The sequence below is a fragment of the Camelina sativa genome, chromosome 16, assembly GCF_030686135.1.
Source record: "Camelina sativa cultivar CO46 ecotype springtype chromosome 16, ASM3068613v1".
Taxonomy (NCBI): Eukaryota; Viridiplantae; Streptophyta; class Magnoliopsida; order Brassicales; family Brassicaceae; genus Camelina; species Camelina sativa.
The window spans coordinates 27,197,871-27,225,561 of NC_141895.1; the positions used below are offsets into that span (position 1 = coordinate 27,197,871).

Consider the following 27,691-nt stretch of genomic DNA (forward strand, 5'->3'; position numbering starts at 1 on the left):
ATATTGTAGCTGGTGAAAAAATTAGTTAGGAAGTTTGTAAAAAATATCAGCATTGAACATAACTCTATCGTTGATTCAAGCGACATAGTTTTTGAGTTTACGGGAGGCTAAAACAATCTGATACAAGAACGGATTGACTTGTCAATGTGATATGGGAGAAGTCATGAGTGATGAATCAAGTGTCTTTTTGAACATGTACGAGATTCGGATTCCCACTTATGTACGTGGTTAATTTCAAAAATTAAGTTTGCTATTAAATTTGGAATATATTAAATACGTGTAGAATTAACATTCATAATCCAAACTTGTACCAGTGAAGTATTCAGTTTGTTTTTACTTGGTTTAAACAATAAGAATTATCATTTTTTTGTTATCAGTAAAACACAAAAACAAAATAGTAAGAAAAATGTGTCTATTTCGGAACAGAAAACTCGTCTTGTCTCGTGAACTATCAAACCAGAATCCGCCAAAAAAACTTTTTAAACTGGATGAAGTATGACATTTAACATGTATAACGTATAACATACCCATCAAAATATCCATTCTACAATATATATATATATATATATATATATTTTACCAAAAATTATATCTTTAAAAATTACCCATTTATCTAAATATATATATAATGTAAGTTTTACAACAAATTGTATCTTCAAAAAGTACCCATTTTCATAATTTTATTTTCAAAAATATTCTAATCATTATGTTTTTAGAATTTTTCCACCACTCTAATTAATTAGAAAAAGCCATACATATAAGAGTTTTGGTGTGATGAAATAATAACAATGCGACTATGCGAGTGAAAATACAAATAACTTCAAAAAAATAACGAGAAAGCATTATACTATAGCCTTTAGGGGTCGATCGTCTAGTCCCAATTATTATATTTTTGAATCACAAGAGTTGTCATTTGCAAGAAGTGGTCATTGTGGGAGTTTGATTGTTTGAATAAGAGTAGAGTAAAGTGGTCTCATCCTTCAAATTTGGAATCACGCCGATAAAGCCAAAATAAAATACCCCACGGAAAAGCTCCGACAACACCAAAGTAACTCATCTTCTTCTTTTTTCCCCCACTCCGAGGATTCTAAAGCATAAAAGCACCATTTTGTCCACAATCACTATGCCCTAAAAAAAAAAACCCGTCTTTGAAATCCTTTTCATGCTTCCTCTTACATTCCTCGATTTCTTTTTTCCCCTCTGAGAAAAGTGACTTCCTTTTGATTTAGATTCTTCTTTTTAGTCTTTCTGCAATGATTCCGTATTTTGAATTAAGGGTTTATAAGAAAGCAGAGATTGGAGAGTTTGATTTATCCATAAACTGTCGCAATGGGTGCTCTCAGATTAAGAAATGTTGGTCTGATTGATTCAAAGGGTTGTTCTAAGTTGTTCCCTGTTTCACAATCTCCTCCTTACCCTCCTCCAATGTCTCAGTCCAATGGACCTTTCTCTTCTCTTGTCATTTGTGTCACTGGTTTATCCAAAGGTAGAGGACTTTGTCAATCTCGATCAGGCAGAAAGTTTGAATTTTTATGTTCACCAATCTTCAAATTACATAACTTGGCTACTGTTAGGTGCTGTTGTGATTCATAACTTTGGTTTTATGTTTAAAAAATTGGGCTTTGATGTGATGATATGTCATATTTGCTTTGCTTTTTTTTTTTTTCTTGCAGATGCGAGAAAACAAGTGAAGGAAGCGGCAGAGAGACTAGGAGGCGAGTACAGTCCTCACCTGCACCTGCGTTGCACTCATTTAGTAGTCCAGATATCCTTTTTTCTCATTCCTGTTTATCTAATTTGTAGTGTTTTGCTTTTCATTTCTGTACTTCGAAAGTGTTTCTTTAGATAATAGTTTCTTATCATTTGGTTACATTTTTATGGTGCTTTATGGTGATGCTTAACGAAAACCTACAGCTCTTGTGGACGTAAGTTTGAGCACACCTTGAAACATGGGGCAAGAAAAGGTCTCTTTGTTGTTACAATTGGCTGGTTTGTAGATAGCGTCAAGAGAAACCGTAAGTTTTTATCCATCTTTAAATTATTTCCTCAATGATTTATAGGTTAGCCAGTGAGTTAGTATCATATATTTGACCATTCAGTTTTGCTGGTAACTGCCTCAGTTTAAAAGCAGTACAAATTTGTGAAAGCTTTGCTAGCATATTCGTGGACCCTTGACTATTGACTCTTTCAACTTTCATGTTAGAGGAATAATAACCTTCTAGTAGTCATCAGTCCTACATTCGCCTTCTCCTAGTTTACTAGAGATATTCTGTGATCTTTCATCAACATGATATTAAAATAGTATGAAATCTGAATAGCCTCAGTTTGGTTATTAGTGTATTAAACTCAACTGGAACAAATTTACTTTGGAAAAGAGAGCTCTTGGATATTCTAAATAAGTTAAAAGGTCATGTGTGTCTGAAGTTGAAGCTGACCTTGTTATTTTGTAATGTTGTAGTCAGGATGAGCGAATCACTTTACAATGTTAAACAACTTGGACAAAATTGCGAAAAGGTGGATGATCTGAGCCGGGTATTTGATCTCGAACCTATTTGTCGTCCTAGGCAAATTCAGCAAGCTGTACCTTTTGGCACATCAACGAAGAACTACCAAGTATCTTCTACTGGAACAGAGTCTGGCACTAGTGTAGACATGACTCTTGCTGACCACTGCATGTATGTTGATTCAGACATTTCAGATGAACTCCGGCTTAAGGTAATTCATCTCATTGTGTGCTTTCAACTTGTTGGCCAGATTGCAGTCTTTTCTGTAAGCCTCTTTAAATAGAATGTGGTCTGTTTAGGTGTTAAAGGTTGCTGGAGAGCAAGGAGCAAAGGCCATTGATTCATGGTTTATTGGTTGCAATGCAAGTCTTGTTGTGTGTGAAGGTGCTTCTATCCAGAGATATCTTGGCCATGCCAAAACTATTGTCTCAGTGAGTTCTTCTTTATGTCATTGTTCTAGGAATAAAGCATTCACCAGAAGGTGTACTTCCGTTTTTTTGATTCTCTATGAAAATATGGCGAATTTTATACTCAATCCCATGTAAATGCTTCTTGATTGCTCTGTTACTTTGTCATACAATTGAGCATAAAGAGCTAGATGAGAAAGATCAATTCGAATGGATTAACAGTTTTGTTTCATGATGACTTGAACATGCTTGCTATCGTTTGTTTATTTGCACCAGCCGCTATGGGTTCTGAAAACAGTGGAAAAAAATCGACAAAGACTTGTTCATATGTCACCTGATTTAGCCAGACAGTTAGGATTAATGCTTGAAAACTTTGAAGATGGCGCTACAAAGGAGGTACTTTATTTTTTTATGTGGTGTAATTTATTACTGTCTTTCCAAGTAATCCTCCATTATCTATCTTAAGTGAGAGTAATTGCCAGCTTTCTGTATAAAATGTCACAGAAAACTTGTGAGGAAGGTAATCCTCAAGATGCTACGAAATTCAAAAGTAAATCAAAACAACAAAGGAAAGAGACTGTAAATATTGCTAAAACCGGGGTTAGGAGACGCCGTACTCGCCACATGCAGGTAACTGATGATCTTATTTTTTCTTCCTGAAGTCTAAAATTGTCCTTGACGATTTTCTTTCAGCTGATAATGTAAATTTTTAATGCCTTTTCTCTTGTTGAATGCCTCAGACTTGTCAAAACCCAATAAGACGCATAACACAGAACAGCCTGCTGGAGAATATTTGCTGGACAATATCTGAAGCAGCTTCAACTGCCACTATTTTCACTGATTCTTGCAGCAGCAGTGGTTACATCAGTGAACCTCAGCCTTCTGTTCTACATGAAGAGAAAGACAATGGGTTAGATCCAGTGGCTTCTTTTTCAAACTCAACCAGAGCACTCAACGAGATGTACGGTTTTGCTCTTCTCTTTTTCTTCATTTTTTTTGTTTTTGCATGTTTCATGATTCCGGTGATAACCTACTGCTGTCTATTGCTACAACTGTTGCATCTGAGGAGATATCTCACCGTGGTCAACTATATTTTGTTGTTGTTCTGGGTGTTCTTTTGCAGTGAAAAGACGGAAGTGATATTTAAAGACAGCTTCCTTACAATTCTATTTCCAACTGATCGGTTCTCGGAGATGGGACCTTCTTCACGGACCTATTTCAGTGATAATGGTTTTACGTGCTTGCAAATCTTAAACTATATCCACAGATTTTATCAGGTATAACTATCTTTCATGTTTCAGCAATTCAAATGGTCAATTCCTTCGTTTCAGTTCCTTTTAGTTGCTAAATGGCTGAAAAGGGGAGTCTCTAGAATCAGTCTCTCCATCTTAGTTAGGAATATATGAGTGGATTACTATTTAAAGTTTCGTTTAGTTTCAGAATAATCAAATGCTTCTTCCTTGTATGTATTGATTCCACAGGAGAACTTGCCGGATCATGAAATAGAGGTTGCGATTCACACAGACTCAAGGCACGCTGACCGTCTCAGAACAGTGTATTGCAGCAAAGAGACATCAGATGAAGGTGCATTGGTTTTCGCAAGAATAGAGTTACTGGGAAGCAGGAAAAGTTTCGAAATGCTTAAGCGTGTGAATGGAGAGAACAACAGTAATGTTTATGAGCTCATGATTAGAGCTTGATTTTTTGCTTTGACAATACAAAATGGGAGCAAGCTATTAAAGTACAAAATTTTTACCTTTTGACTCATGAATTCAAAACTTAGTGATGCACATTGAAACTAAGAGAATTACAAATATGAGAAATTCCAGAAGAAAGGAGTATAGCATATAGAGTAAAACTGTTATAAAGCACAGAGAATCAACAAAACATGTATAAATCCCGACAAAAAAAGATAGAAAGAGGTCCGATCGATCCTCTGATGCTACAAAAAGTATTAACTGAACAAACCTAAACATTTTTATGCATACGCCCTTCATTCCTTCCTTCTTGCAGATCTCTTTCCTAACACTTTTTTTTTCCTTCTTCATTTTCAGCTAGTTTCTCTCTCTCCATGTACAGAACAGATACAACAAATGAATAGCGTGGTCACCTTTTCCTTTTTTTTTTTTCTTTTTTCTTTCCCGTCGTGTATCCTATATAAGTACCTGGCTTTTTTCTGTCAGTATATGATGACTCTAAGGAGACCGGCCTGAGGCTCAGAATAGTCAAGCCCTTCTTCTTCGAGTAGGTACCGCTGTACAGCAACTGGGAGTCTAGCCGGAGTGCGGGAACCCCTTGTGTGGTGGCCGGTACCTACACATATGTAAACCTGAAGCCTCTCTAGCGTTGCTCGAGCTGTGCTCCTCAATACACTCAGTTCGTGCTTTAACACCTGAAGAGCTTCACTCACATGTAACCCATGCAAGTCTATCATTCTTTCATTCCCTCTACTGTTTCCTTGACCCACCGGGTTCCTGTTTCATTTATTGCTCATAGGCAGGTTAGAACAGAGATACTAACAAGAGTGCTGTGTTTGGGATAAAAGATTATGTCAGAATGCAATGCAGCAAGGTAAAGAAGTCAAACCTCTGGCGGTAAATGGCTTCTTGTGCTTTTCCATGAGCAGCCTTCATTTGCATGTTATGCAACTGTCCCTTGACACTTAGCTCTTTAGCTAATGCCTTATTGCCAACAAGGTATGCTTGCCGTGCCTACGCTCAACCAGAAGCAACATAGAATATTGAGCGGACATGACTAACACAGAAAGGTAACACGTTAATAATATGACGTCGGAAATAATAAAACAGATGAAACCCCCATCATTGATGGAATTGGAAAAGGATTTATAAACTATCATTTTAAATTGCATATAAGACTGGAACTAGTTATAATTCACTGCGTGATACACCCAAAGTATTTTTCAAAAAGAATCTGGGAAATAGAGAGATCACCCTCAAGGTTAGGCGCCATTACACGGCCTTAACATCTATTGAACCAGATGGAACTTCCCAGTTGCACAAAACAACATAGCTAGATAGTCCGGAGGAAAAAATAGAGGCCACGTAAATGGGAAAAAAGTCATTTCCAAGTATATTATACCTGTTCGAAGTATACATTGCGCAGACGTGCATAGTCACGTGCTTCCTCGCGTAAGTCAGTATACATATTCCCTGTTCATTCACATGAAAAAGAGAGCCACAATTACAACATTTTCCAATAAGATACCTGTTCGAAGCAGATGTATTACAAGACTGATATAGTTATATGTATCAAAAGTAGACATTTACCAACTGCATCCCCGGTTTCCAGCCAGACAGGAGCAGGTCGAGTTTGGGCTCGACTTTGCAGTTTATCAGAATATATACTCCTCCCACGGCCACTTTTGTAAGCACCAGCTGAAGCCTGAGAATTTCTGCTAGAGCCAATAGATGAGTCTGCTGAATCGTTTCGTTCATATTTCCATATACCAGAATCCTGAGATGCTAACTTCCTGACAGCGGAAACATAATCGATTGAACCAGGCTGAGAAACTGATGGTCCCGACTTGAAGAAGAACATGTTATCCTTTTCAGGAGATTGGTAGTGATTTCTAGTTTGTTGCAAATCATCCCCACCAAACTGGGCAGGAATACCATGGCTATTTGAGATGCTTAGAGCAGGAAAATCCATAGGAGTTAGACTAGGAGCAGCATAAGGCTTGGGGCTTATGTTCTGATTCAAGCCACCATCCACTTGTAGCTACAGTTAAGAGATGGAAGTTAACAATAAGATCACTTGAATGAAAGAAACACACATTAAATAGCAAAAAAACATGATTACACATAACAGCTAATAAAAAGGATCACACCATCCAGTAAATTAAATATATCTGGTACCCCCATAGCCACTCTTAAATAGTTTTGGCACAGATCCTACTCCTTCAAGACATTATCGGCAGATACCTTCTCTCTGCCAAATGAAGGCATAAGGTTTGCAATATATCTAAATCTTACTGAACCATTTGTTCACAAGGAATAATGGGTTTCATAGCCAGGGAAACAGATATTTGGCAAACGATTAACGTTTCACAAGATAATTTTTTGGAAAGGCAGAGGGTAGCATATTCCCTAAAACATTGTAAGAAGTTCAAAAATCAATGAAAGCTACGCCATATCTTGATTAGGAGAATGGATACCTCAAGCTGAGTAAGCATCTCAACTGTCAACTGCAAATCACATCCGTTAGCAAAATAAACTTCTGCTAGACTTTCAGCGGCAAAACCGGGGAACTGAGAAGCAAGAAAATCCACAGGGTTCACTTCCATTTCCCCTGGAGACTCAGTAATCATGTCGTTAACGAACCCATGTCGAGAGTTCCCACTGAAAGGGTTTCTTTCCCTGTCATTCCCAAGAAGCTGCTCGGCATTCATGATTTGCTTATCCCAAGGCTTTGGACTGAGTTGCATGAAATTCGGTCGCTGAGGGTCTTCCCCGAATGAAGAAATGGGAAATCTACTCTTCTCAGCCAAGCTATTACCATTAGCGGTATGCGAAGCTAATCCAGTTTGGTCTGAAAACCCGTATCCTCCAGCAGCAGAAGGAAACTTTTCAGCTTCATTAGCGTCATACAACGACAAGCTAGCTAGTGACAAACTCCCAGAACCATAAGCATTTTCATCTTGAGTCATTAACCCGAAATCTGGAGTTAAATCATCAGGAAGCTGGTTACTCCAGAACTGACGTGCTTCTTCATCAGAGTGATGCGACGCAGATGACTCAGTTCGGTCAAGAACAGCTTTCCCTACAGAACTAGAGGAAGCTAAAAGTCTAGACGTGGCAGCATCCAAAGAGCTTGTACCTCCAGATGAAGGAGACCGTAGTGTAAAGGGAACAAACTCAGCAGCATGAGGGTTCAAAGTTGTTGGTTTGATACTAGGACCACTTAGCTTTGGATCACTTGATTTCTTGGTTAAGCTCATTCTTTCAATAAAATGGTAATAAAAATGCTATCCAGCCAAGACAAAGAAAGCAAATGACTTGTGGGAACAAGTAAGCAGCACCTGACGGCAATAGATACACACGTGTGCGCAGTGTGGACTCTCAATTCATATTACCAACCTAAAACAAGAAAAACAAAAAAAAAAACAAAAAGATAACATTTTCAGTGGCTACAAACTTCACAAGTCAAAAGCATTGCAGCTTTTATTTATGATAAGTACAAAACCTACTCACAATTCTTAGCAGCCAAATTTGAAACCCAACTACAAAATTCCTAAATTCTTGAAAAAGTAATTGAATGATAAATAACTGATACATCCATAAAAAGCAAATCTTTTTTTTGAAAAAAACAAGATTTTTAAGTAAATCCAAGATTTGAGATTCATACAACCACACAAAAAGAAATTGGCATAAATCTGCAGAGGTAAGAATACCCTTTTAAGGAAGAGCGAACCTTTTGGGGGAAGAAATAGAAATGGATCCATAGAAGAAGATAACACAAGATCAGAGAGAGACAGAGTTAAAGAAAAGGTAAAAAAGGCTGCTGAAAACAAGATAAAGAAGAAGAGATAGAGAGAGAGAGAGAGAGAGAGAGATGAGAAATTTGCAGTTTGGGGTAATCGGAGAGCTAAGTGTTTGGTTACCTCCCTAGGGATTCGAGTTTGGTGGTAAGCGTCGTCTTCTTCTACTTCTCTCTCTCTCTCTCTCTCTCTATGGTGTTGTATTGTTTGTTTGGGGGAGAGGGCTAAAGCAGTAGTAACACGAGAGCACCACAAGATTTTTAATTAAACAAGACACCAAACCTTGCGCCTCTCTCTCTCTCTCTCTCTCGATTTGACCTTTTTTTTTTGGTTTAATGCTCAATCTATTAGCTAAATTAATAAACACTTAATTAATCATTTAATCCTTATCATTAAGGAGAGCCTAATTGTAGTATTTTATAAGCTTTTTTGATTAGTTGCTTTTATTAAACTATTTTTAGGGGTATTTATTTTTCACTAATCAATAAAGATGAAAGGGACACAAAATTTAGCTAGAAATGTGTGAGTTTGTTAACATAGATCCTTATCAGTTTATCACTAAAGGTTTGAGTAATGAGGAAGAAAATAAAAAATAAACAAACGTAAATTGTGTTAATAACTAGTTTAGGGTAGATTTGTGAGTTTTTTTTTTAAGAAAACTTTAAATTAAAACAAATTTAACAAAATGTTAGAATTAAAATTTGAGGTTATTGTTTATTGGGTCTTTGTTCCCTAAAAATTTTGTAATTGGACATTTTTTTTATGGTATAGATTTAACATTTTTTGATAAAGCAGAAAGACAATTTTGGCCTTATCCTCTATATCTTCTTCTTCCTTCTCCTCTACTAATGAAAACCCTCGCCTCATTACGACAACTGTGGCTTCTCACCATCGTGATCCACCAACACTATCTCCTTCACTTACAACGCCAACTCCTTGCCTCCAAAATATAAAACTGCTTGTACCTGCTTCATTTTTGATAGTCGGTTCCTCCAACTTTTCAAGTAAATTGTTCCTAGCTAGCAAGACTATCGATACCTCCAATTATGGATTTCATCCTGGACTTCCAAACCCCATAGTTCCTCACCAGTGACTGCTCTTATACTAATTGAAAATGCAAGAGCTATGTGGTTGTGGCGATAACACAAAGTGACACAGAGGGATTCAAAACACTCTTTTGATTTATTAGAAAATGTGTTTACAAGGTTTCTTCTTAACACTATTTTCTAATCTCTAAAAGTACTCTTAATCTTAGATCACAACCCAATCTAAGATTCTCTCCCAACCCCTTAGCCCTCTTTGAATCTTCTAGTTTTTATTTCTTTAAACTTAAGATTCAATTGTTAGAAATTCTCAACCTTTGTAGTGTTGAGCTTCTCCTAAGCCCCAATCCCCTATTTATACTAATAGGTCTTAGCCATACAACATGCTAATTCCCTATTCTAAGTAAATTGTCAATTTCCTTTTTTCTTATGGGATAGGAAAATCACAATCTTTGTGATGTTTCTTATTTCCCATAAAAAGAAAGTTTTTATGCTTCCAGACTCTTCTCTTTATGCTTCCCTGAACCGTGTAAAGAGATTTTCTTCTATACTTACTTGTTTTTGTTTATATTCAGTTCTGTTGCACCATCTCCTGAACTACTTCAGTCTGAGTACATCACCTAGCTATGTTAGTAGATATATGCATCTTCACTTCCAAACTAGATTTTTTGGAAGTGTTAAAAAAATGAACTGAAAACTTATGAGAACTTCCGATTCTGAAGCAAAATGTGGACCTCCACCGAAGCAGAAAATGTACCTCCAACGAAACTTCCGTACAACATAGCGCAAAAAAAGATTTTCATATTTCTAGAATATTGGTATATAGTTTAAAAACATTTATTTTAGATTTCTTGTACATGAATCTTGTATATAAATTATTTTAAAATACGTAAAGGAAACTCATCTAAATTAAATTCCATATAATTGGGATATTTAACATCACCTTTCTATTCTTTTAAATTTACGGAGAAGGCTTATAATTAAAACTTATAATAGGAAGTGCATTTATAGTGTATCAAATGTTGTAAACGAGAAAATGATGTGTTTCAAACGTCATTGTTTTGCTTTGCCCTGGATTCCTTGTAGAGGAGAGAATCTGAATAAGCGATATTCACACGTCTTTGGCCTCTACGGTGATGATGCCTACACTTTTTTATATCAACAAGCTTCTTTGGTTCTTTGTTGTTAACATCACGCTCCCTAATCTCAACTTCTTGAATAGACTCTAAGACCTTAACCACCTCACACATTGTAGGTCTATACTTAGGTTGTTGGCTTAGACATTTGTATGCTAGGGAAGCAGCTACCTGTGCCGCTTCTGTTTTGTACTGGCTCTCGAGCCTCGGGTCGATTATCTGTCCTAGCTTTCGTTGGTCCCTTAACATGGGCCGCATCCATTCCACGAGGCTTTGTTCCCTCCGTGCCCGGGTATTGTCCATCGACCTTTTCCCCGTTATCAGTTCTAACAAAACTACTCCAAAACTATATACATCATTCATCATCGTTAAATGACCTACCACACACACACACACACACACACACACAAAAAAAAAAACCCATCAAAACATATCTCAAAGGCGGTTATACCGTTATATGGTAAAAGAGATGATCAATTCCATATAGTCGGGTGATAGATTACCAGTCATGATATATTCGGGCGCGGCATAACCTTGTGTTCCCATCACTCGAGTTGTTACATGTGTATGTTCGCCTTCAGGTCCATCTTTGGCTAGACCAAAGTCTGATAATTTGGCGTTATAGTTCTGTAAAGTCATAAATTACTCGAAATTAGCAATTTGTTGTACTTGTGGATACAAAACTTAAAGATGAAAAAGAAGCACTTACAGAGTCTAACAATATATTTGAGGTTTTGAAGTCTCTGTAGATAACAGGTTTCTCTGCTTCATGGAGAAAAGCTAAACCTTTGGCGGCTCCGAGGGCTATCTTCATTCTTATTCCCCATGCCATAGCTACGCTATTTCCTATCCATATTCAAACATTTTTTAAGTCAATTATTTTACTCATATTAATATTATTAAAGAAGCGATCGCGATAATTTTTTTTTTTTTTCCAAAAAAATTGAAAATTATGCAGCAGTTAACGTGAAGCATGAGGTCTCTTCAAAAAATTTATTGTTATTTGATAATTAAAACGTGAAAATCTTCATGGAATTTTTTTTCTTCTTTTTTTGATAAAGTCTTCATGGAGCTGTTCTATTACGTTTCAAGATGCTATTAACAGAACTATAGAAGGTACTAAAAAGAAATAAACCAACACAAAAACTTGTAACTCGGGGCCGGGTTAGAACAGATGTTTTTTTTTTTTGGATGTATGATGATATATATATATATATATATATATAAGTTAAGTAGATGACGTACTTCTAAAGAGCTGGTTCTCCAAGCTACCCCGAGGCATGTACTCATAAACAAGCACTCTTTGCTCCTCTTCATAACAAAATCCAATTAGCTTCACAAGATGTTTATTACTTAGTTGTCCCAAAAATAGTATCTCCGCCTGCAAATATAAAAAAATGATCGTTTAACGTTAATTATTATTATTATTATTATTATTATTATATATATATCTTTATACACAATTATTATTATTATTATTATTATTATTATTATATATATATATATATATACACACTAAAACAAAATTTTATGAAAGAAATTTCCACAGAAATCAATTTGGAATCTTGTAAAATTGTCCTATTCATAAAGCTAGAAAAAAAAGAAAAAAAGGAGTAAACTTAAATTCCCTCTATTGTAATTGTATTGCATTAGTTAAACAACAAAGTAAATTAATTGTTTTTTAAAATAGACAAAAAAGTCTTCAACCTAAACACATATTAAAAGAGAGAGAGAGAGAGAATGTTACCAGCCATTCTCTATGGCCTTGATGGCCATGAAGATCAAGAGCCTTAACAGCAACCGGTTGGGCTTCTAAACCAGGTTTAACCTTATCATCAATAAACCCTTTGTAAACCGGCCCAAACCCTCCTTCGCCTAACATGTTACTTCTGGAGAAATTATGCGTAATCATTCTCAGCTCAGACAACGTGAACAAACGAAGCTTCTGAGATGTAAAGGAGTGAGATAGATCATCCATGACCGACATGGGCGAGCTTGGATCGCTTATGTCTGTTAAAGACAGCCTCTTGAACGCTGGACAAGTTCTTATTTTCATTACAGGCTTCTCCTCTCCTTCGTATTTGCTTGTGTTCTTTGCCTTGTAACACCCCAAGAACAGAGATGTCAATGATGTCTTCTTCTTCTTGATCACTGCCATTTTCTTCTTTCTTTTTGCTTTTTTTTTGGGGCAAAAATGGAGAAAGATGGTCTTTTACTCCTTTTGATGTACCTTTTGTAGAGTGCGTAGGTTTAGAAATTAAGGATGTTTTAGTTAACCTACTTGTCTTTAAAGTCCTGTATTTATAGTAGTTGGTGTGTCTTATTCGTACTGACCGCCCTTCGAATTTTCCCATTTATTTATGTATGATATAAGTAGTTGCTTTTTATATTTGTTGTAATATATATATATATATATACTTTATTTTGGGGAATATATACTCTATTTATTTTGTTCTAAGCTCAAAGCTGGTATATTTCTCAGGAAAAACACGATTCATTGTTCTCATAACCTCCCATCACTTTTTTTGGGAAATAATGCAAATTGCATATTTTTATCATAACATTTTTTAAGAATATTAATATCTTCAAGTGAGTGAACGTGTTTTCACAATAATATTGGTTTTAAATTCATTTAATTGTACTTATAAGCTAGACTTCATCTTACAAAAGTCTACGGACTAAATAATTTTGCATTTATTTTGATTGAATTAAAAAGTGTATCTCTACAATCCACTAATACGATCTCTCGTTTCACAAGACTTGGTTTATTTGTATAATACTAGTTTTTTGTTCTAATAATTTAGTTAATTTAAAAAATGGTTAGGTGAATTAAAAAGGTGTCTCTCTACATTCCACTAATTCGATTTCTCGTTTCAGAATGCTTTTAGTTCTCTCTATAGTAGTTTTTGTTATGATAGTTTAAGTAATTTAAAAATACCTGTTATATATTTTCGGCTGGCAAATATAAATTATACACAAAGAATATATGATTCGCCTTGTTGAAAGGAGAATGAGATGATTGGGACATGATTGGATGTCCGTTGACTTTATTTCTTCCATGATTATAATTTAAGAAGTAAAGAGGCCAAACAAACAAATTTGTACCATACATTGATTTTATTACTCTTAACTAAATAAAGGTCGGTTGGTCTTCAGGTACGTAAAATAAATACATAATAGTTCCTGTCGTTAGAATTCAGTATCTGCAGACATTCAGACTATCAGTTTTATGTGCATGCATTGATGCATATTGTTTACAGGTGCAAAACACACTCGTAGGTAAATTACATGCGTGTGTGGATTTGTACTAACAATACAACATGTGATTTAGTGCAAGCAAACTCGTAAACCTTTCCTCTAGTTAAACTATTTTTTCCACGTAAGAAAAGTGATCCATAACCATAACTCATTGCAGGAGCTTCGGAAGCAAATTGTTTTATTGAAATTTGAGACAAGCTAATACCGTAAAACAAATTAAATGGGCCGAGTTCAGTTAACCGCTGCGTTTCAAGAATATGGGCCGAGTTCGAGATTGGGCCGAGTTCGAGATTGGGCCGTTAAGTCTTAAAATCCAAATGAATATAATAATAACTTCGTTGTGTCATGATCGTCCACAAATCTATCAAAAAGGGAACAAATTAAACAATAATTTTGTGCCATTTTCATTTATGCATTTTTTTTTTGGTATCAAAAAAGATTCTTCATTTATGCATATTGTTATGATGTTCGCCATTTTGTTATAATGTTTCTAAAAATCAAATTAAAACCCCATAAAAGAAGTAGAAAATCATAAAACCTCATTTGTTAAATTATGTGATTATCAAAAAGAGAACAAACTAAACGATAATTTTGTGCCATCTTCATTTATGCATTTTCAGTTACCTGTTCTTGAGTTTTGTTTAAGATTTTATGTAATCTACCGCACGATTAAGCTATCGATAACTATAAAACATAAACATTTTACATGCAACTATATATATATATATATTTATGTATCTATTAATTTGGCGACATGGATAACCTGAGGATATAAGTGCATTGCATCCGTCTAAAATCATACCAAGGTACTTCAGTATAAAAATAAAGTGAAATTAACAACTAAGTGTAGTTCGTCGTATGCATGAATCTACGTAAAATAATTGGATAGTTTCATTATCGTGGAACTGTCGGGGGAATTGTGACTAATCACTAGCCGCCACATGAATTCATTTTCCGGATTAGACTATTTAGCCTACGTGATAGTTTAAGGCTAGTAAGATTTATTCTGTGAATGTAGCCGTTGAAATATGGTAGACAAGATCGTCCATATAAGATTTTGTTTTGATTTCAAAATTATTTAGTTGGTAAGTTGCGCTTTTGTATTGTTGTTTAGTAGTAGCTTGAAAAAAGATAAAAAAAAAAAAAAAAAAAAAAAAACAAAAAATATCAAAGATTATGTTGTGATTTGTAGGGACGTTAAACAAGTCTTTAAAACCTTCTAGACGTAGCAAACCGACAGTCGGATATGGATTGGCTCACCGTCCTAGTGAGAAAACGTGAGGTTCATTAAAAGAGGTGGGCCCGTAGGCCGAGAGTGGACGTGGAGTCCACTAAAAGTTGACCGTCAGAACGTTAAAAGTGGTATCAGAGCCGAACCCAGACGAGTGTAGAGTCGAGTATGCTTATACTGTCAGAGGTAACAGTTTTGGTGCACAACGAAGACGTTGCAGTCTGTTAGTGTGGTGAATTGTGACACCCGATTTTGCGGAGAGGTTTGAAAGAATTGATTTGACTACCTATGTCACAAAAATGCAATTATAAAGCTTTCTGGATGGAGCAAAACCGACTGTCAAATATGGATGGCTTTACGGACATAATGAGAACATGAAACCATTAAAAAAGGTAGGTTTATGGACCGAAAGTAGACGTAGAACCTACCAAAAAGTGGCAGTCGGAACACTACGGAAGTAATGATTACATATGTCGTTTGTGTCTTACCCACCTACGTAATGTTTTGCTTTAGACTTTGAAAGACAATCACGTCAAAACTTAGGAGCGTAGTTGAAATTTTAAGTGGAGTTGCGAAATGTAGTATATTATATTGCATTCAATTACTGTATTGAACCTTAATTCCCATTGTTTAGCACATCAAAAATACACATAAATGCTTATCTAAGCTAAAAGTGATATGTGTTAAGTTACTAACTTTCAAAGTCAAGTTATATACTTTTTCTCTCTGTCTGATAAAGATTGATGTTTTGGGATACTTTTTTGTCCCACAAAGATTGATGTTTTGTAAACTTCAAAAAGTAATCATTGAAAATATTTAAAATTTTGAATTGTTGTTGGTTTAAAATTAAATAATATCTCTTTAGTCAAATAAAAAAAATATTTAAACTCAGTAATCATTGTTTTCTTAAAATATGTAAAATCTTCTAAATATCAATTTTTTAGAGACAAGAAGTATAATAAAATATTAAATAAAACAATTATGAATTTTTATCTCCAACATTAGCACGCAGTATTAAACTAGTTACTAGATATATGAAATCCAGACCATATATTAGATACGAGATTTGCAGGCTGCTATATCATACCATCACATCGAACATTGTATGTGCTAAGCATACAATTTTCTTTGTTCTTATAAACTAAGATTTAATTTGGCTTATATGGATAGCTTTAGAAGAGACCAAACTCTCTTGTTACACATCTCCGATTTAATTCCTCGATTCTTTATTAAAATGATATTCGCTATTGACCTTTACCAAATACGAACTTTCTTCTTTTCCATCATTCTAACGACAGGACAACAAGAACATACTTTCAGATAATCTAATACAACTTATGCCATTAGTGTTTTACTCCTCCCTCCAAGCTGCTTACAAAGTATTTTGATTCACAACAGTTAAACATGACCGGCGTAGTAAATATACCCAATTGCCTTCTTCTAAAACTCAGAGGCCGTTGGATGTCTAACAGGTAACTGATTTCAACATCTCTTTATGATTCCCACCACTTTCCTACCAATCTCCTCCTTTGTCTGCTCAGACACCGGAACATCTCCAATGTACATACCAAAAAATGCCCCTGCAATGTTTGCAAATCTCAGCCCTTGGACTTGGAATGCAAACAAGAGCATGAAAATAAAATAAAATTTAGAAAAAAGAACTAACTGCAAAGGTCCTTGCTTCGGACAGCTCCAATCAGGTTACCGCCAACTGCAAATGTTTACCATACTCAGGTGACGTATACAATATAAAGTACATAGAGAAGGAAGCTTCATACTGTATACAGAACTCGCAATCAGAGTTTCCCTAGTGTAATAATTACTCACTCTCTGTGATTAGTTGTCCATCTGCTGTTCGTCGAAAGTCTATTATTGTTCCCTGCAAATGAGCAAGCCACTAAAATGAGCCATATTCCTCTACGTGTATGTATAATGTAAAGTGTAAGCCAATTGGTACCGCGGGTATAGGAGTGTCTTGTGTGAAAAATGAACCAAAATCATTCAAGCAATTGAAATCAGTTTTTGGATTTGCCTGAAATAAAAATGGAGAAGCTTACGATATGGCAAAATGTAAGTCACAATGCTTATCAGAGTATAGAATACTTTTGCTTCGGTGTATAATTTACCTTCACCAAACGAGCACGCAGAGATTTCTCAAAAACACTGGAAAAATAGACAAACAGGGAAGATATTATTTTGCAGACAAGATATTATCAGTCAGTGTTATGCGCCTCAAATCATCCACTAGACTAAAATAAAACAAATTTAAATCCTCACTTACTCTCTCACAGTATTGATCTTCAAACCATTGTAGTTAACCACAAGCCTCACACTCATAACAATATCCTCCCTGAAAAACTCAAGTAAAAGACTTTCAGACAAAATGTCGAAATAGAGACACCTCATATTAGAGTTCAGACCAATAAAAAAGTTCTGTCAAGAAGTGATTACTATGAATCAAAGCTATAATACCTAAGAAGGTCTTTGTATAATTCGTCGCATTTATCCAGTTTGCTCGCTGGAACCGAGGCGTACTTTGACCCAAGCTTCTGGCAGACCGAGGAAGGATGAACATCTAATTTCAGAGAAGTTGTAGTTAGAAGCAAAAGATGAAAGATGGTTCAATAAATATTATTAGAAAGAAGATACAAAGCTAGAATGAACTTACAAAAACCAAATGCATATACTTTTAGAGATTTAATTCTGATAACTTTCATTGTCCGAGATCCAGTTGCAACAAGCACCTTAAATTGTGATGAATTCCAAAATGTATCAAATTTTCAAAACTCAAAATCTCTTCTTTGGTAACAACGGTGACCTGATTACTCTAGCATAAAGGTTGTAACAACAAAGAATAACAAGTAACTGAGGAAGAAAAGCTAATGAGCACCTCAGAATTAGAACGTGAAGAATTTTTCTTGAGCAGCATAGGGAATTCGATCCCTGTACGAGGCTCTATCGTTTCTCTAGTCCAGTCCAACTTTTGAAAACTCAAACCACTATATTCCTCATGTCCAACCTGACAAGTCCTATTTTTGGTATTCTCCGGAGGTTGAACACCATCATCACTCCCTAGTGGCAGAGCAAGTCCATATGCAGACCTAATACAAAAAAAAAAGCACAATCAGAAAATGCCCCGAAAAGATAGTCTTAAGTAGTGAGCAGTTTCGATAAAACTTACATGACATTGAAAGAAGGTATCAACGCAGCAGCCAAGGAGAGCACAGAACAAGAGTGAAGCCTCTCAGCTTCATTAACGAAGTGGTGAACAATAGTGAATTTAGAAATGTTTCGAAACAAGACAGTCTTTATAACATCTTTTGATCCATAGCTCTTAAGAATCTTGGAAGAATCAAAGCTGTCGTTACAACACTGATGATAGTTGTTGTTACATAGTACTTCCTTTTGCAAGTTGCCATGGGAAAACAAACAAAGCAAAGCTCCTGTAAACTTGGAGATGCAACTAAAAGCTTCAAAGGCAAAGCTTCCTGGTATATGTAATTGCGAAAACAACTCGTGCCGCTTTGGTAAAACCGCATTTGGATCCATATATATCACTAAACCAAAACGTTTTCCAAAGATTTCTCTGCAAGAAAACCATAAAAATCAAAGGTTTTTGCTTAAACAAGAAAAGATCAAAATCAAAACTAAAAAAAATTAAAGCCTAATCAACAACAAACAATCATGAATTATAACTAAAAGGGTTCTTCTGTAACGTAGCCAATCTCGTGATGGTGTTTAGATATTGGTATATCAATCAAATCAACACAAGACGCGGATGAATATATCAAGAATCATCATCGTTCCAAGAATGTTGTAAAAGGCGAGTGATTTACATACAACATACCAAGATTGCACCGGAACACGGAAACGGAGAATCAATCAATAAAGTTTTTTTTAATTTTTTTTGTCTGTGTGTTATGTTTTGGGATCTCTATTGACGGAAGGAATGGAATATTCTTTGGCTTAAGAACACAAACGACGGCGAAGTATGAATGAAATGATGCTTCAATTTCAGGGTTCTTCGGTGCAATTATTTTAAATTTAAAATTAAAAACTAAAAACGTTCGCTGTTCTGAAATCACGGTGGAGCCCATATGTTTTAACTATATTTCAGTTTTGACATCGTTTATAATATATATGTTCAGTTTCACCCCCCTATACTTTTTATTATGAGTATCAGTTTTTTAATGTGCCATTTTTTTCTTGTTGGGAAGTTCCGACACTAATGGTTGATGACCGACTCAACCGCGAAACGCTCTTTGTATTGTGGCCACACTGCCTATCGTCAAATGTTCAAAATTCAAATAAAGCATGACTCTCTTGGAGATGGGTTGTGCTGTGCACCCATATTGAGAAACAAGAATGTTAACCAAAAACATTGAGGATACTAGAAGAAATAGTTGGAGCCATCGAGAAACATCCAATTTCGAATCGGCAAGTTTTTTTTTTTTTTTTTTTTTTTTGTCCCGACAGATGAATTACACATGTCGTCATTTCAGGTTTTGAATTTTTTCTTATATAAAAAAAGGAGAGGTAATTTACTTGAGAGTTATATGGTAATAATAATAAGGTCATAAAAGGCCAGCCTCCAATAGATTTCTCCTTCTTAGCGTCTCATCTACAAGCTTGAACGTTTTCTTTACAAGCTTCTGGTCCAAAGCCGTCGTCCTGTAGATTTTGAATACCCTGTCCACTCTATCCGGCGCCGTGTTCTGGTAATATAATTCCTCAAACTTCTTCTTCACAAACCTTTTTTTTATTTCATCCAAGTCCCAAAAAACAAATGTAAAAATTCACAAGGTCAAAATTACCAGTAACAATTTAGTATATATCAGTAGTTTGGGGGACGAGCTTACTCGTATGCATGCTCGATCTCTTGTTTCCCACTTGAAACTGGTTGGTAATCTCTGAACCACTCGCAAACGTTCAACGGAACCTATGCACATGGAATAAAGAAAGTTTTATTAAACCACAAGACTTGCTTGCCTATATCTAAACAAATAAACTATGCTTCAGTTCTTACGTCAAGAACCTTCTTCTCAAATATGTCAAACTTGTTCAAGAACAGCATGAAGGATGTTTTCTGCGTAAGAGAACCAAATTTTTTGTAAACCACCAATCTCAAGAGTCTCTCTTTAACGTTTAAACCGAAAGGATATAAAGAAAACAACAAAAACCTCGAAACAGGGCTGTTTCAGAACCCAGTCGAATAATTCCTTGGTCTCCATCATCCTGTTTTTCTGCTCGTCCTCAAAGAGCGTTTGGTCGTACCTATGATCAATACTCTCGGTTGTGATATATGATTATATGTGAACAGCAGCACAAGGATACCTTATAATTTATAATAAAATGAGCGAGCTTACTCGCTGATGGCAGCACAAAATATCACAGCAGTTACACCTTCAAACAGATGAATCCATTTCCTCCTCTCATTTCTCTGTCCACCCACGTCAAATAACCGGTAGACTTCACCACTTTTCTTATTCTCTCCCACAGGGCTGCAAAAAATCAAGCTTTTACTACTCATATACCATCATAGGTGAATCCGTCTTAGGTAAAGGAGTCTTGTAAGTACATTCACGTCGACAACAAATTTGATACTGGTCTGGAAGTCGTAGGATTCTTTTAGTACATAAAAGAAATGACAATCATAGGATCCAAACCAGAACAGTTTTATTCAATTTACACATCACAAAGACTCTTTATTAACGAGAGAATCTACACTCCAATTTACAATGCGAGCAAATCTAGAATCCTACCATGCTTTTACACTGTTAGCTCGCTAACTAATTGCGGGATGACTTTGTTCCTAAGCTGTCACACAGCTACAGTTGACAACAAACCGCCTAGACTAATTATAAAGCTTGTGCACCAGACTAAAACCTTAGGACATATCAAACAATTTCTCATCCTATTAACAAAGCCTGTGACCTGACTTGCATAAAAAATGCCCTATTAAACAGGCAGAAAGGTAAAATACAAAGTAGTTGGCACCTGAACTGTATTTCCACGACACCAGTTGTACGAACTCTTGCATAGAGAATGTCCTCCTGAAACACCAACATAGAAAAATATGCAACAATGAGGACACATTACGGAAGACGCATGCATGTCACAGAAAATGCAGATGACCCTAGTCTCTAAAATTTGCCGGCACCCAAGAAGAAGATATGTGTTGTTTGGAAGCTCTTAAAACTGCACCAATGAGGACACATTACGGAAGACACATGGTCACAGAAAATGCAGATTGACCCTAGAAGATGTGTTGTTTGGAAGCTCTTAAAACTATTCTATATATATATATATATATAGAATAGGATTAACTAGGCTATGAAAAGCAAAAAGCTACTGTTTGTTGATGAATTGATCCCGCGAGGCTGATCCAATGAATTCAACTCAGCCAGCTTATGTCACTACTTCCAATGTTTTCAACAAATAGTGAAACTTGGGCTGTACCTTTGTTGGAATATAATTTATATCTGATAGTCTCTTCAAGTTCTCCATCAGATATTTCGTACAATCAGGAACTTGAATTTCATTACCACGAGAACATGTTTCCTACAAAATGAAAAATCTAGACATTCACATAAAAGTGCATACCAGGATAGAAGAATTGAAATCATGTATTCAACTTGGAGTGCAAGTTGCACTGTGCAACAGTAAAGAAAATGTGCAGTCACAGACAAACACACCTGGATTGCAGGATCCTTCCATAGTGTTTCTATTCCCTCAGCGAGGTCCTTGGTAAGACGTGGATAGTCTAACCTACCACCAATCTCAGATAGCTTCTCCCCAATTTCCTGATATTAGGATAATAAGTCGAAAACCATAAGATAATGTACTTTACAATTCGCAAAACTCTAACAAAAGACAGCTCAAGTGACCTAGAAATATAACCACTTACCATACTTTCAGAGGATAACATATATTTTGCAGAATCTGTTTCATTTTGACCAAACTCCTTTGTTCCATCATGCAATAACTGTTCAACAATATAGAGTAGCTGATAAGCTACATGTACAACATACTAAGATCAACACATGACCAAAAAATGAATTAATAAAATAGAACTGCTTCTCTAAAAAAATTTAATCGAAAGAACTCGAAAACACCACCAATTAAAAGCATAAACCCAACAAAGCCATTTCAAATATTGCATACTTTTATAGTCTGGTAGACATTGGCATGGATCACTGGAACATAGCTTTTTAGTTCCCCTTCATCAAATCCCGTTTGAAAGAGGAGTTTTATCTGCAAATTTAGTAAGTTTGTCCCATTCTATTAACACAATTCATAAATAAATTTCAAGTAATAGACTACAACCAATTTTCCTTGTGACTTGCCTGCTTAAAAATTGTAGATTTTCCAGATTCTCCAGCACCTTTACAGCAAGATCAGTCAAGAAATTAGTGTAAACTCCCAAGTTAACAAAATACAGAAGGCGCAAAACTTCAGAAAAGTAGATATAAAGAAAAAGGTTTACACACAGCAAGAAAGTCTATTAGTCTAATGCAACAGCAGATCACTCTTCAAGTAGTTAACAAAATTTTACTATATCTACATTGTTTCTATCCGCTAATAGATTGTCCTTGATTGTATATTAGCAAGAGATCACATACCAAGTAGCAGAAGCTTCCGAATATGCTTTTCAGCCTTTGCTTCTTGCTGTATCCGTCTTTCGATCTCAGCAGCCTGTAGATTAAAACAAACCATGTGAACACTTGAATTATCAGAACTAATGCTCACATACATAGAATCAAATAGTGTTTACAAGAGCCTAGAGCTACTGATGTGAACCTGTGTATCCTCTTCAGTATCTTCAGTATGATGTCGACTTCTGCTGCAGAGTAAGCCCATGATTGTTTCTATATCCCCACAGGTATAGCCGCATGAAAGTCGAAAAACAAATATAAAGGCCCACAGCTAACAACAAAAATCTTGAGCTTTCCAGCTACAGTTGCCTCTCATAAGCAGAACAATGCTCACACCTAGTAATGAAACCATCCAGGAAAATACACTTATAAATCCTTCAACATTCATGAATTCATGATCATACATAAAGTTTCACAAACCAAAATGTTCAAAGAATGCAAGTCTCGAAAAGAAAAAAAGCACAAAACTTTACAATTTATTGGATTAGTACCTTTGAAATGAAACAAGTTCAGTAGCATACACCAATAACAAAATTCGGAACTAGCTAACTGTGAGAAAGCAAATCAAGTCACACTTCCACTACTATAATCAGATCCAAAAAAATTTCTCAACAACGACGAACTGATCTACAAACAAAACCCTAATCTTGGAAGAAACCAAAAAAAAAAACAATTCGAAACGAAATACAAAATAATTATAAAAAAAAAAAAAAACAGAACCAGGAGGACGAGGATAAGATCTGAGTAATAAAAGAAAAAAACAAAACTTTTACAAACCCAAAAGAGCAAATTTGGGGGGGGGGGGGGGGGGGGGGGGAGAAGAAAGAAGAAGTCACCTGAAGAAGGAGTGAAAAGAAAGTGGAGATTGGGGTAGGGAGCTCACAACAAGAGAGAAGAAGGAAGAAAGTACAAAACAAGTTCTGAGAAGAGAGCAGAAGAAGAAGTACTTTGGTTTCTTTCTTCTACTACTTACTTCTACTTCTACTTCTGCTTCTCTCCTGTTTCTATTATTGTTTTACCCCTTTCTTTCCGCTTTAATGTTTTTGCTTCACTCACTCTTTTGGATGTATTTCAATTTGTTTGTATACACATTACATATATGTAATTCTCTTTATTTTATTCTTTTCAAAATTCAATATTTGATTTATTTGGTCAAAAAGTAAGAAAAATAACAAAGTTTAGCAAAGTGGGAGAAGGCGAAATTACGCCGAAAGGTCCTGAGTGGTCAGTCAAATGTTGAAAAAAACAAAGATGTGTGTTCCTTCTAGATAAGAAGATTAATTACGGAACGTTGGAACCTATGTCAAGCTTCTAATCATTTTTTTTTGTCAATTATTCGAACAATTAGCAGGTTTATTAGCCAAATTACTATATTCTTAGAAGAACTCGATCCCAAATGTGATGGTGTTTTCTACAAATAGACTTACCTCCTACCACCACTGCACTAAAATCACTTCACCAATATGTCTTCTGAATATGCTTTTCAGTCTTTAATCATTTTTATACTATGTATATTAACCATTTCTTAACTAATTTTCTCATTTTTTAATCATTATTTTGGTGAACACTCATTAATGTAGTTTATTTTTGTTAGCCAAACATTAATTAAAAAAATTATTATATTTTATACTATCTATATTAAGTATTAACCATTTCTTGACTAGTTTTCTCATTTTTTAATCATTATTTTGGTGAACACAGTTTAAATGCAGTTTTTTGTTAACCAAATATTAATTAAAAAATAATTTTAATATTGGTTGTCCAAATGGAAAAAAAAAATTTATAAAATAAATTATAGAAGTAAAAGATCTAGAGGTTCCAACAAGACAATACGTCTTCAAATTAGACATGAATGTTATTTTCACTTCTCCTTTATTTTCACTTAGGTTAATCACAAATATTATTGTATAATATAAACTACAAATAAATTAACATATCACATATGAGTCGCTGATGAAAATATAAAATATATATATATATATATGATATTGTATAATATTTTTATCTTCTTGAAATGGTTAGATACAAATATGTTTATCATTTTGAAATCATATCACTGTTTGCTGCTCTTCTTGGATTTTAACCTGAAAGAGGATATAGATTTGTGTTAAATTTCAATCATATTTAGAATAAATATTCTTTATTAATATGTTAACAAGCAGTAACCTTTAGGATATTTCTGATATGGCTGATAGAAGAAGCTAAATAGTTTTCCATGATATTGAGTCGACCCAAATCGTTAACTTCAGCTACATTCTTCCAGCCCCTTATATATTAATAGATAGTTGTTTTAACAATTAACTAATGGTTGAAATTAATTTTAGAAAGTATTGATATTTCGTTAGTGATTTTTTTTCTTCATTACTCTAAAATTGACGTCTTCTCATTAAGCAATCTCCTGGTTTCTCTTAGTTCAGTGACCTTTTTATCATCCTAAATTATAAATAGTTATTGTGTTAAAACAACATTAAAACATTTCTTTCAAATATTAATTTTCCGCAAGAAATATTTTTGTACCTGGATCACTTCACCTCTGCAAGAAATACTAGCTAAATTAGATCTAGTCTGCTGGATAATATATTTGCATATGTGTGAGTATAATTTATATGATCTGTGACTCTGTGGCATACCTGTCAGGCGAAAGATAATCAATTACTATGGGAACTTCTTCATCCTTTTTTTCCACCAGTACTTTTTTCAACATCTTTATTATATGTAGACAAAAAAAAAAGTTTCATATAAAAAAAGAGAGGAAAATGACTTAGTTGTTTGTTGCTAGCATAATTTCTCTTAATCTTTTTGTATTCAGATTTTATTTTTACTAACTAAACTGATATCACATGGATAAACTTTTAAATCAACCAACAAAAAAAGCAAAAATAATTGAACATCGTAGTAAATTTCCTTAGCTTTAATTTCAAAAAATATATAAGAAATTGGCAAGTCAGACTTTATTTGATAATTTAATATAATGTGATGAGTTAATCATACCTTTGTTGTGTAGGCTCGTCTAAATGAGTGCATACAACACCAAAGATAGCAAACATCGGTTGTTTTATACATAAATAAAAAAAAAACAACAAAATCATGCAAATGTACTTAATATAAGAATAATAGAAAAATCATGAAGTCCAAACCTCTCTTCTCGTTCTTGTATTGAAGTACCGAGAAACTCCTTCAAAATTTGACACAAAGATCTGCAATATTTATAAGCATATTTTTACGAAATATATGTATTTTTTATGCATATCTTTAAAGAAATGGAAATAAATGTAAATTTTAAGCTGTTTTGTGAAAAAAAAAAAAAAGATCATATGATAACACTTCCTATACGACATGCGTTTAATGGTGCATTTTTCTATTTCTTATAAATTCACATTGTCACTGCTAGCTAGCTAGTTTAAAAAAATTGAATCAACTCCTTTTGTGTATGTTCATAAATCGTAAGCGGTTCAAAACCAACTTTATGAAAAGAAAACACAAAGAAAGAATAAAAGGTGAAAAATATTTTATAATCCCCAAAAGAAAACAATACTAGTGTAGTTTTATTTTTCAAAAGATTGTTTCGTCTAAGTTAAAACATGATAATACATATGTTATGTTCAAAATATATATTTTAAAAACTTCTGTTTAAATATTTTACACTTTTGAAAACAAAATAAATTTATTAAACAAATATTGTACCTAGAAGGAGTATGGAAAAGAGTAGGTTTCTCAGTGGGAGAAATGAGAATCATAAGAATACTAATATTGCACAACAACGCTAATTCCTCTGCCTTCTTTAAAATTCCTTTTTTACGTTTTGAGTATTTGCTGCTTCTCTCTTTTGGGCACTCTATTCTCTCTAGTTTTAATTTCTTCCTCCCCATTTTTTTTCTTCAGCTATTCTCTCATTTGTTTTTAGTGCTCTCCTCAAATTTATATAAAAAAGGGTTTGGAGGAAGTTGATCTTGGAATCATAAAAGATGTAATTGAAATAGAATCTTCATTAGATTAATGTATTGTTTAATACTAATTATTATCTTTAATACTTTTAGATTTAGTTTCAAAAATTTTAGTTGATGTCCTTAGTATGACACAAACATAAACTATGTTTTTTCTTTGACACACAAGTGAATTTTTTTATTATGTTCCATTTTAATTATTTATTTAAATTTAGTTGGATCCAAATACATTACAAAATTAAATATTCATAATATTATATTAGCACGTAACACAAAATTATATGATCATAATTAAATAGATTTTCCTAAAAAATAATCAGATTGCTTTTCATTTTTAATTGTTGATTGTAAAAACAGTAAAAATAGCATGTAATCTAAAAGAAGTTAGATGATATCCCTAATTTAGAAAGCTAAGGTTTTCTAAAACTAACAGGTGTGTATTGATTATAATATATTTTTTTTAGAGAAGTTGATATAATTCATTGTAAAATTCATTTAAATCCCAACTAATTAAAACTATGAGATTTGGATTTCTGTATATTTAACTAATGAAATCTCTCTCAAACTCTCTCATATCTTGCAGAGTCATTAAAAATCAAATCCTCAAAATATTTCTTCAAAATATTTTTCATAATAGTAGATTTTAAAAGAGAAATATCCAAGAATAGCACTATTTTATGTTTTTCTTCCAAAAGTAGCACAAACGCTTAATTTTTCTAAATGTAGCATTAAGTGATATTTGATATTTAATTATACTCACGATTTTGGATTTATCTGGTGAAGCTTGCATGAATCACCACATCTGAGATCTAGCTCATCTTCAACCACTTTCGGGAGAAACGTCGCCGTCGTCGCATCTCGTTCTGGGCTCCGGCCTTGATCGGTCAGCTATTCAGTGTAGGCATATGACCAAGAAAATGCGTAAACAATTCTGATTTGAGAAACAGAGTATGGGATTTATCTCGATCTGGCCTTTTGATAATCAAAATGAAGAGTTGGATTTGAACCCTGCTCCA

The 27,691-nt window shown here is 34.4% G+C and overlaps 6 protein-coding genes across 13 annotated transcripts; 1 reads left to right on the forward strand and 5 right to left on the reverse strand.

Moving 5' to 3' along the window:
• The first annotated feature begins 1,074 nt into the window (after nucleotides 1–1,074).
• On the forward strand, nucleotides 1,075–4,669 carry LOC147926006 (uncharacterized). The gene is made up of 10 exons (XM_087491226.1): nucleotides 1,075–1,486; nucleotides 1,674–1,765; nucleotides 1,913–2,015; nucleotides 2,459–2,715; nucleotides 2,804–2,935; nucleotides 3,188–3,307; nucleotides 3,416–3,541; nucleotides 3,652–3,872; nucleotides 4,035–4,188; nucleotides 4,393–4,669. Exons 1-10 carry the CDS (start codon nucleotides 1,330–1,332, stop codon nucleotides 4,609–4,611), a joined length of 1,581 nt encoding a protein of 526 aa, XP_087347352.1. The 5' UTR covers nucleotides 1,075–1,329; the 3' UTR covers nucleotides 4,612–4,669.
• A 13-nt stretch (nucleotides 4,670–4,682) lies between these two features.
• Nucleotides 4,683–8,785, reverse strand: LOC147926007 (polyadenylate-binding protein-interacting protein 7). Of its 5 annotated transcripts, none has more exons than XR_015584302.1 (6): nucleotides 8,532–8,728; nucleotides 7,086–8,007; nucleotides 6,199–6,649; nucleotides 6,011–6,081; nucleotides 5,498–5,665; nucleotides 4,683–5,385 (listed from the first exon to the last, which is right to left on the reverse strand). XR_015584302.1 is itself a non-coding variant. In XM_087491223.1 (6 exons), exons 2-6 carry the CDS (start codon nucleotides 7,866–7,868, stop codon nucleotides 5,091–5,093), a joined length of 1,725 nt encoding a protein of 574 aa, XP_087347349.1. In that variant the 5' UTR covers nucleotides 7,869–8,007; nucleotides 8,532–8,785; the 3' UTR covers nucleotides 4,683–5,090. The 5 variants fall into 5 exon arrangements, 3 of the variants coding, with proteins under 3 accessions (XP_087347349.1, XP_087347348.1, XP_087347350.1); XR_015584301.1 differs by having other exon boundaries at nucleotides 8,342–8,690; XM_087491223.1 differs by having other exon boundaries at nucleotides 5,498–5,622; nucleotides 8,532–8,785.
• A 1,566-nt stretch (nucleotides 8,786–10,351) lies between these two features.
• LOC104752258 (putative serine/threonine-protein kinase PBL12) lies at nucleotides 10,352–12,861 on the reverse strand. Its single transcript, XM_087491230.1, has 5 exons — nucleotides 12,335–12,861; nucleotides 11,833–11,968; nucleotides 11,297–11,433; nucleotides 11,091–11,214; nucleotides 10,352–10,964 (listed from the first exon to the last, which is right to left on the reverse strand). The coding sequence occupies exons 1-5, from the start codon at nucleotides 12,743–12,745 to the stop codon at nucleotides 10,498–10,500; spliced, it is 1,275 nt and encodes a 424-aa protein (XP_087347356.1). The 5' UTR covers nucleotides 12,746–12,861; the 3' UTR covers nucleotides 10,352–10,497.
• A 3,419-nt stretch (nucleotides 12,862–16,280) lies between these two features.
• On the reverse strand, nucleotides 16,281–19,107 carry LOC104752259 (fatty-acid-binding protein 2-like). The gene is made up of 11 exons (XM_010474356.3): nucleotides 18,924–19,107; nucleotides 18,258–18,662; nucleotides 17,967–18,177; nucleotides 17,745–17,820; nucleotides 17,549–17,651; nucleotides 17,358–17,426; nucleotides 17,203–17,239; nucleotides 17,034–17,108; nucleotides 16,904–16,955; nucleotides 16,743–16,787; nucleotides 16,281–16,656 (listed from the first exon to the last, which is right to left on the reverse strand). The coding sequence occupies exons 2-11, from the start codon at nucleotides 18,623–18,625 to the stop codon at nucleotides 16,559–16,561; spliced, it is 1,134 nt and encodes a 377-aa protein (XP_010472658.2). The 5' UTR covers nucleotides 18,626–18,662; nucleotides 18,924–19,107; the 3' UTR covers nucleotides 16,281–16,558.
• A 396-nt stretch (nucleotides 19,108–19,503) lies between these two features.
• On the reverse strand, nucleotides 19,504–23,881 carry LOC104752260 (guanine nucleotide-binding protein alpha-1 subunit). Of its 4 annotated transcripts, XM_087491232.1 has the most exons (15): nucleotides 23,568–23,799; nucleotides 23,223–23,280; nucleotides 22,877–23,067; nucleotides 22,699–22,771; nucleotides 22,423–22,460; nucleotides 22,241–22,330; nucleotides 21,984–22,061; nucleotides 21,772–21,879; nucleotides 21,536–21,637; nucleotides 21,074–21,129; nucleotides 20,443–20,577; nucleotides 20,257–20,350; nucleotides 20,103–20,162; nucleotides 19,936–20,015; nucleotides 19,504–19,828 (listed from the first exon to the last, which is right to left on the reverse strand). In XM_087491232.1, exons 3-15 carry the CDS (start codon nucleotides 22,934–22,936, stop codon nucleotides 19,651–19,653), a joined length of 1,152 nt encoding a protein of 383 aa, XP_087347358.1. In that variant the 5' UTR covers nucleotides 22,937–23,067; nucleotides 23,223–23,280; nucleotides 23,568–23,799; the 3' UTR covers nucleotides 19,504–19,650. The 4 variants fall into 4 exon arrangements, with proteins under 4 accessions (XP_087347358.1, XP_087347357.1, XP_087347360.1 ...); XM_087491231.1 differs by lacking the exon at nucleotides 23,223–23,280 and having other exon boundaries at nucleotides 23,568–23,881; XM_087491234.1 differs by lacking the exon at nucleotides 22,423–22,460 and having other exon boundaries at nucleotides 22,241–22,357; nucleotides 22,695–22,771; nucleotides 23,568–23,736.
• Nucleotides 23,882–24,561: 680 nt separating this feature from the next.
• LOC104752261 (agamous-like MADS-box protein AGL65) lies at nucleotides 24,562–26,638 on the reverse strand. Its single transcript, XM_010474358.3, has 8 exons — nucleotides 26,416–26,638; nucleotides 25,869–25,928; nucleotides 25,723–25,741; nucleotides 25,362–25,435; nucleotides 25,249–25,264; nucleotides 25,097–25,164; nucleotides 24,898–24,997; nucleotides 24,562–24,815 (listed from the first exon to the last, which is right to left on the reverse strand). The coding sequence occupies exons 1-8, from the start codon at nucleotides 26,598–26,600 to the stop codon at nucleotides 24,780–24,782; spliced, it is 558 nt and encodes a 185-aa protein (XP_010472660.1). The 5' UTR covers nucleotides 26,601–26,638; the 3' UTR covers nucleotides 24,562–24,779.
• Nucleotides 26,639–27,691: the final 1,053 nt, after the last annotated feature.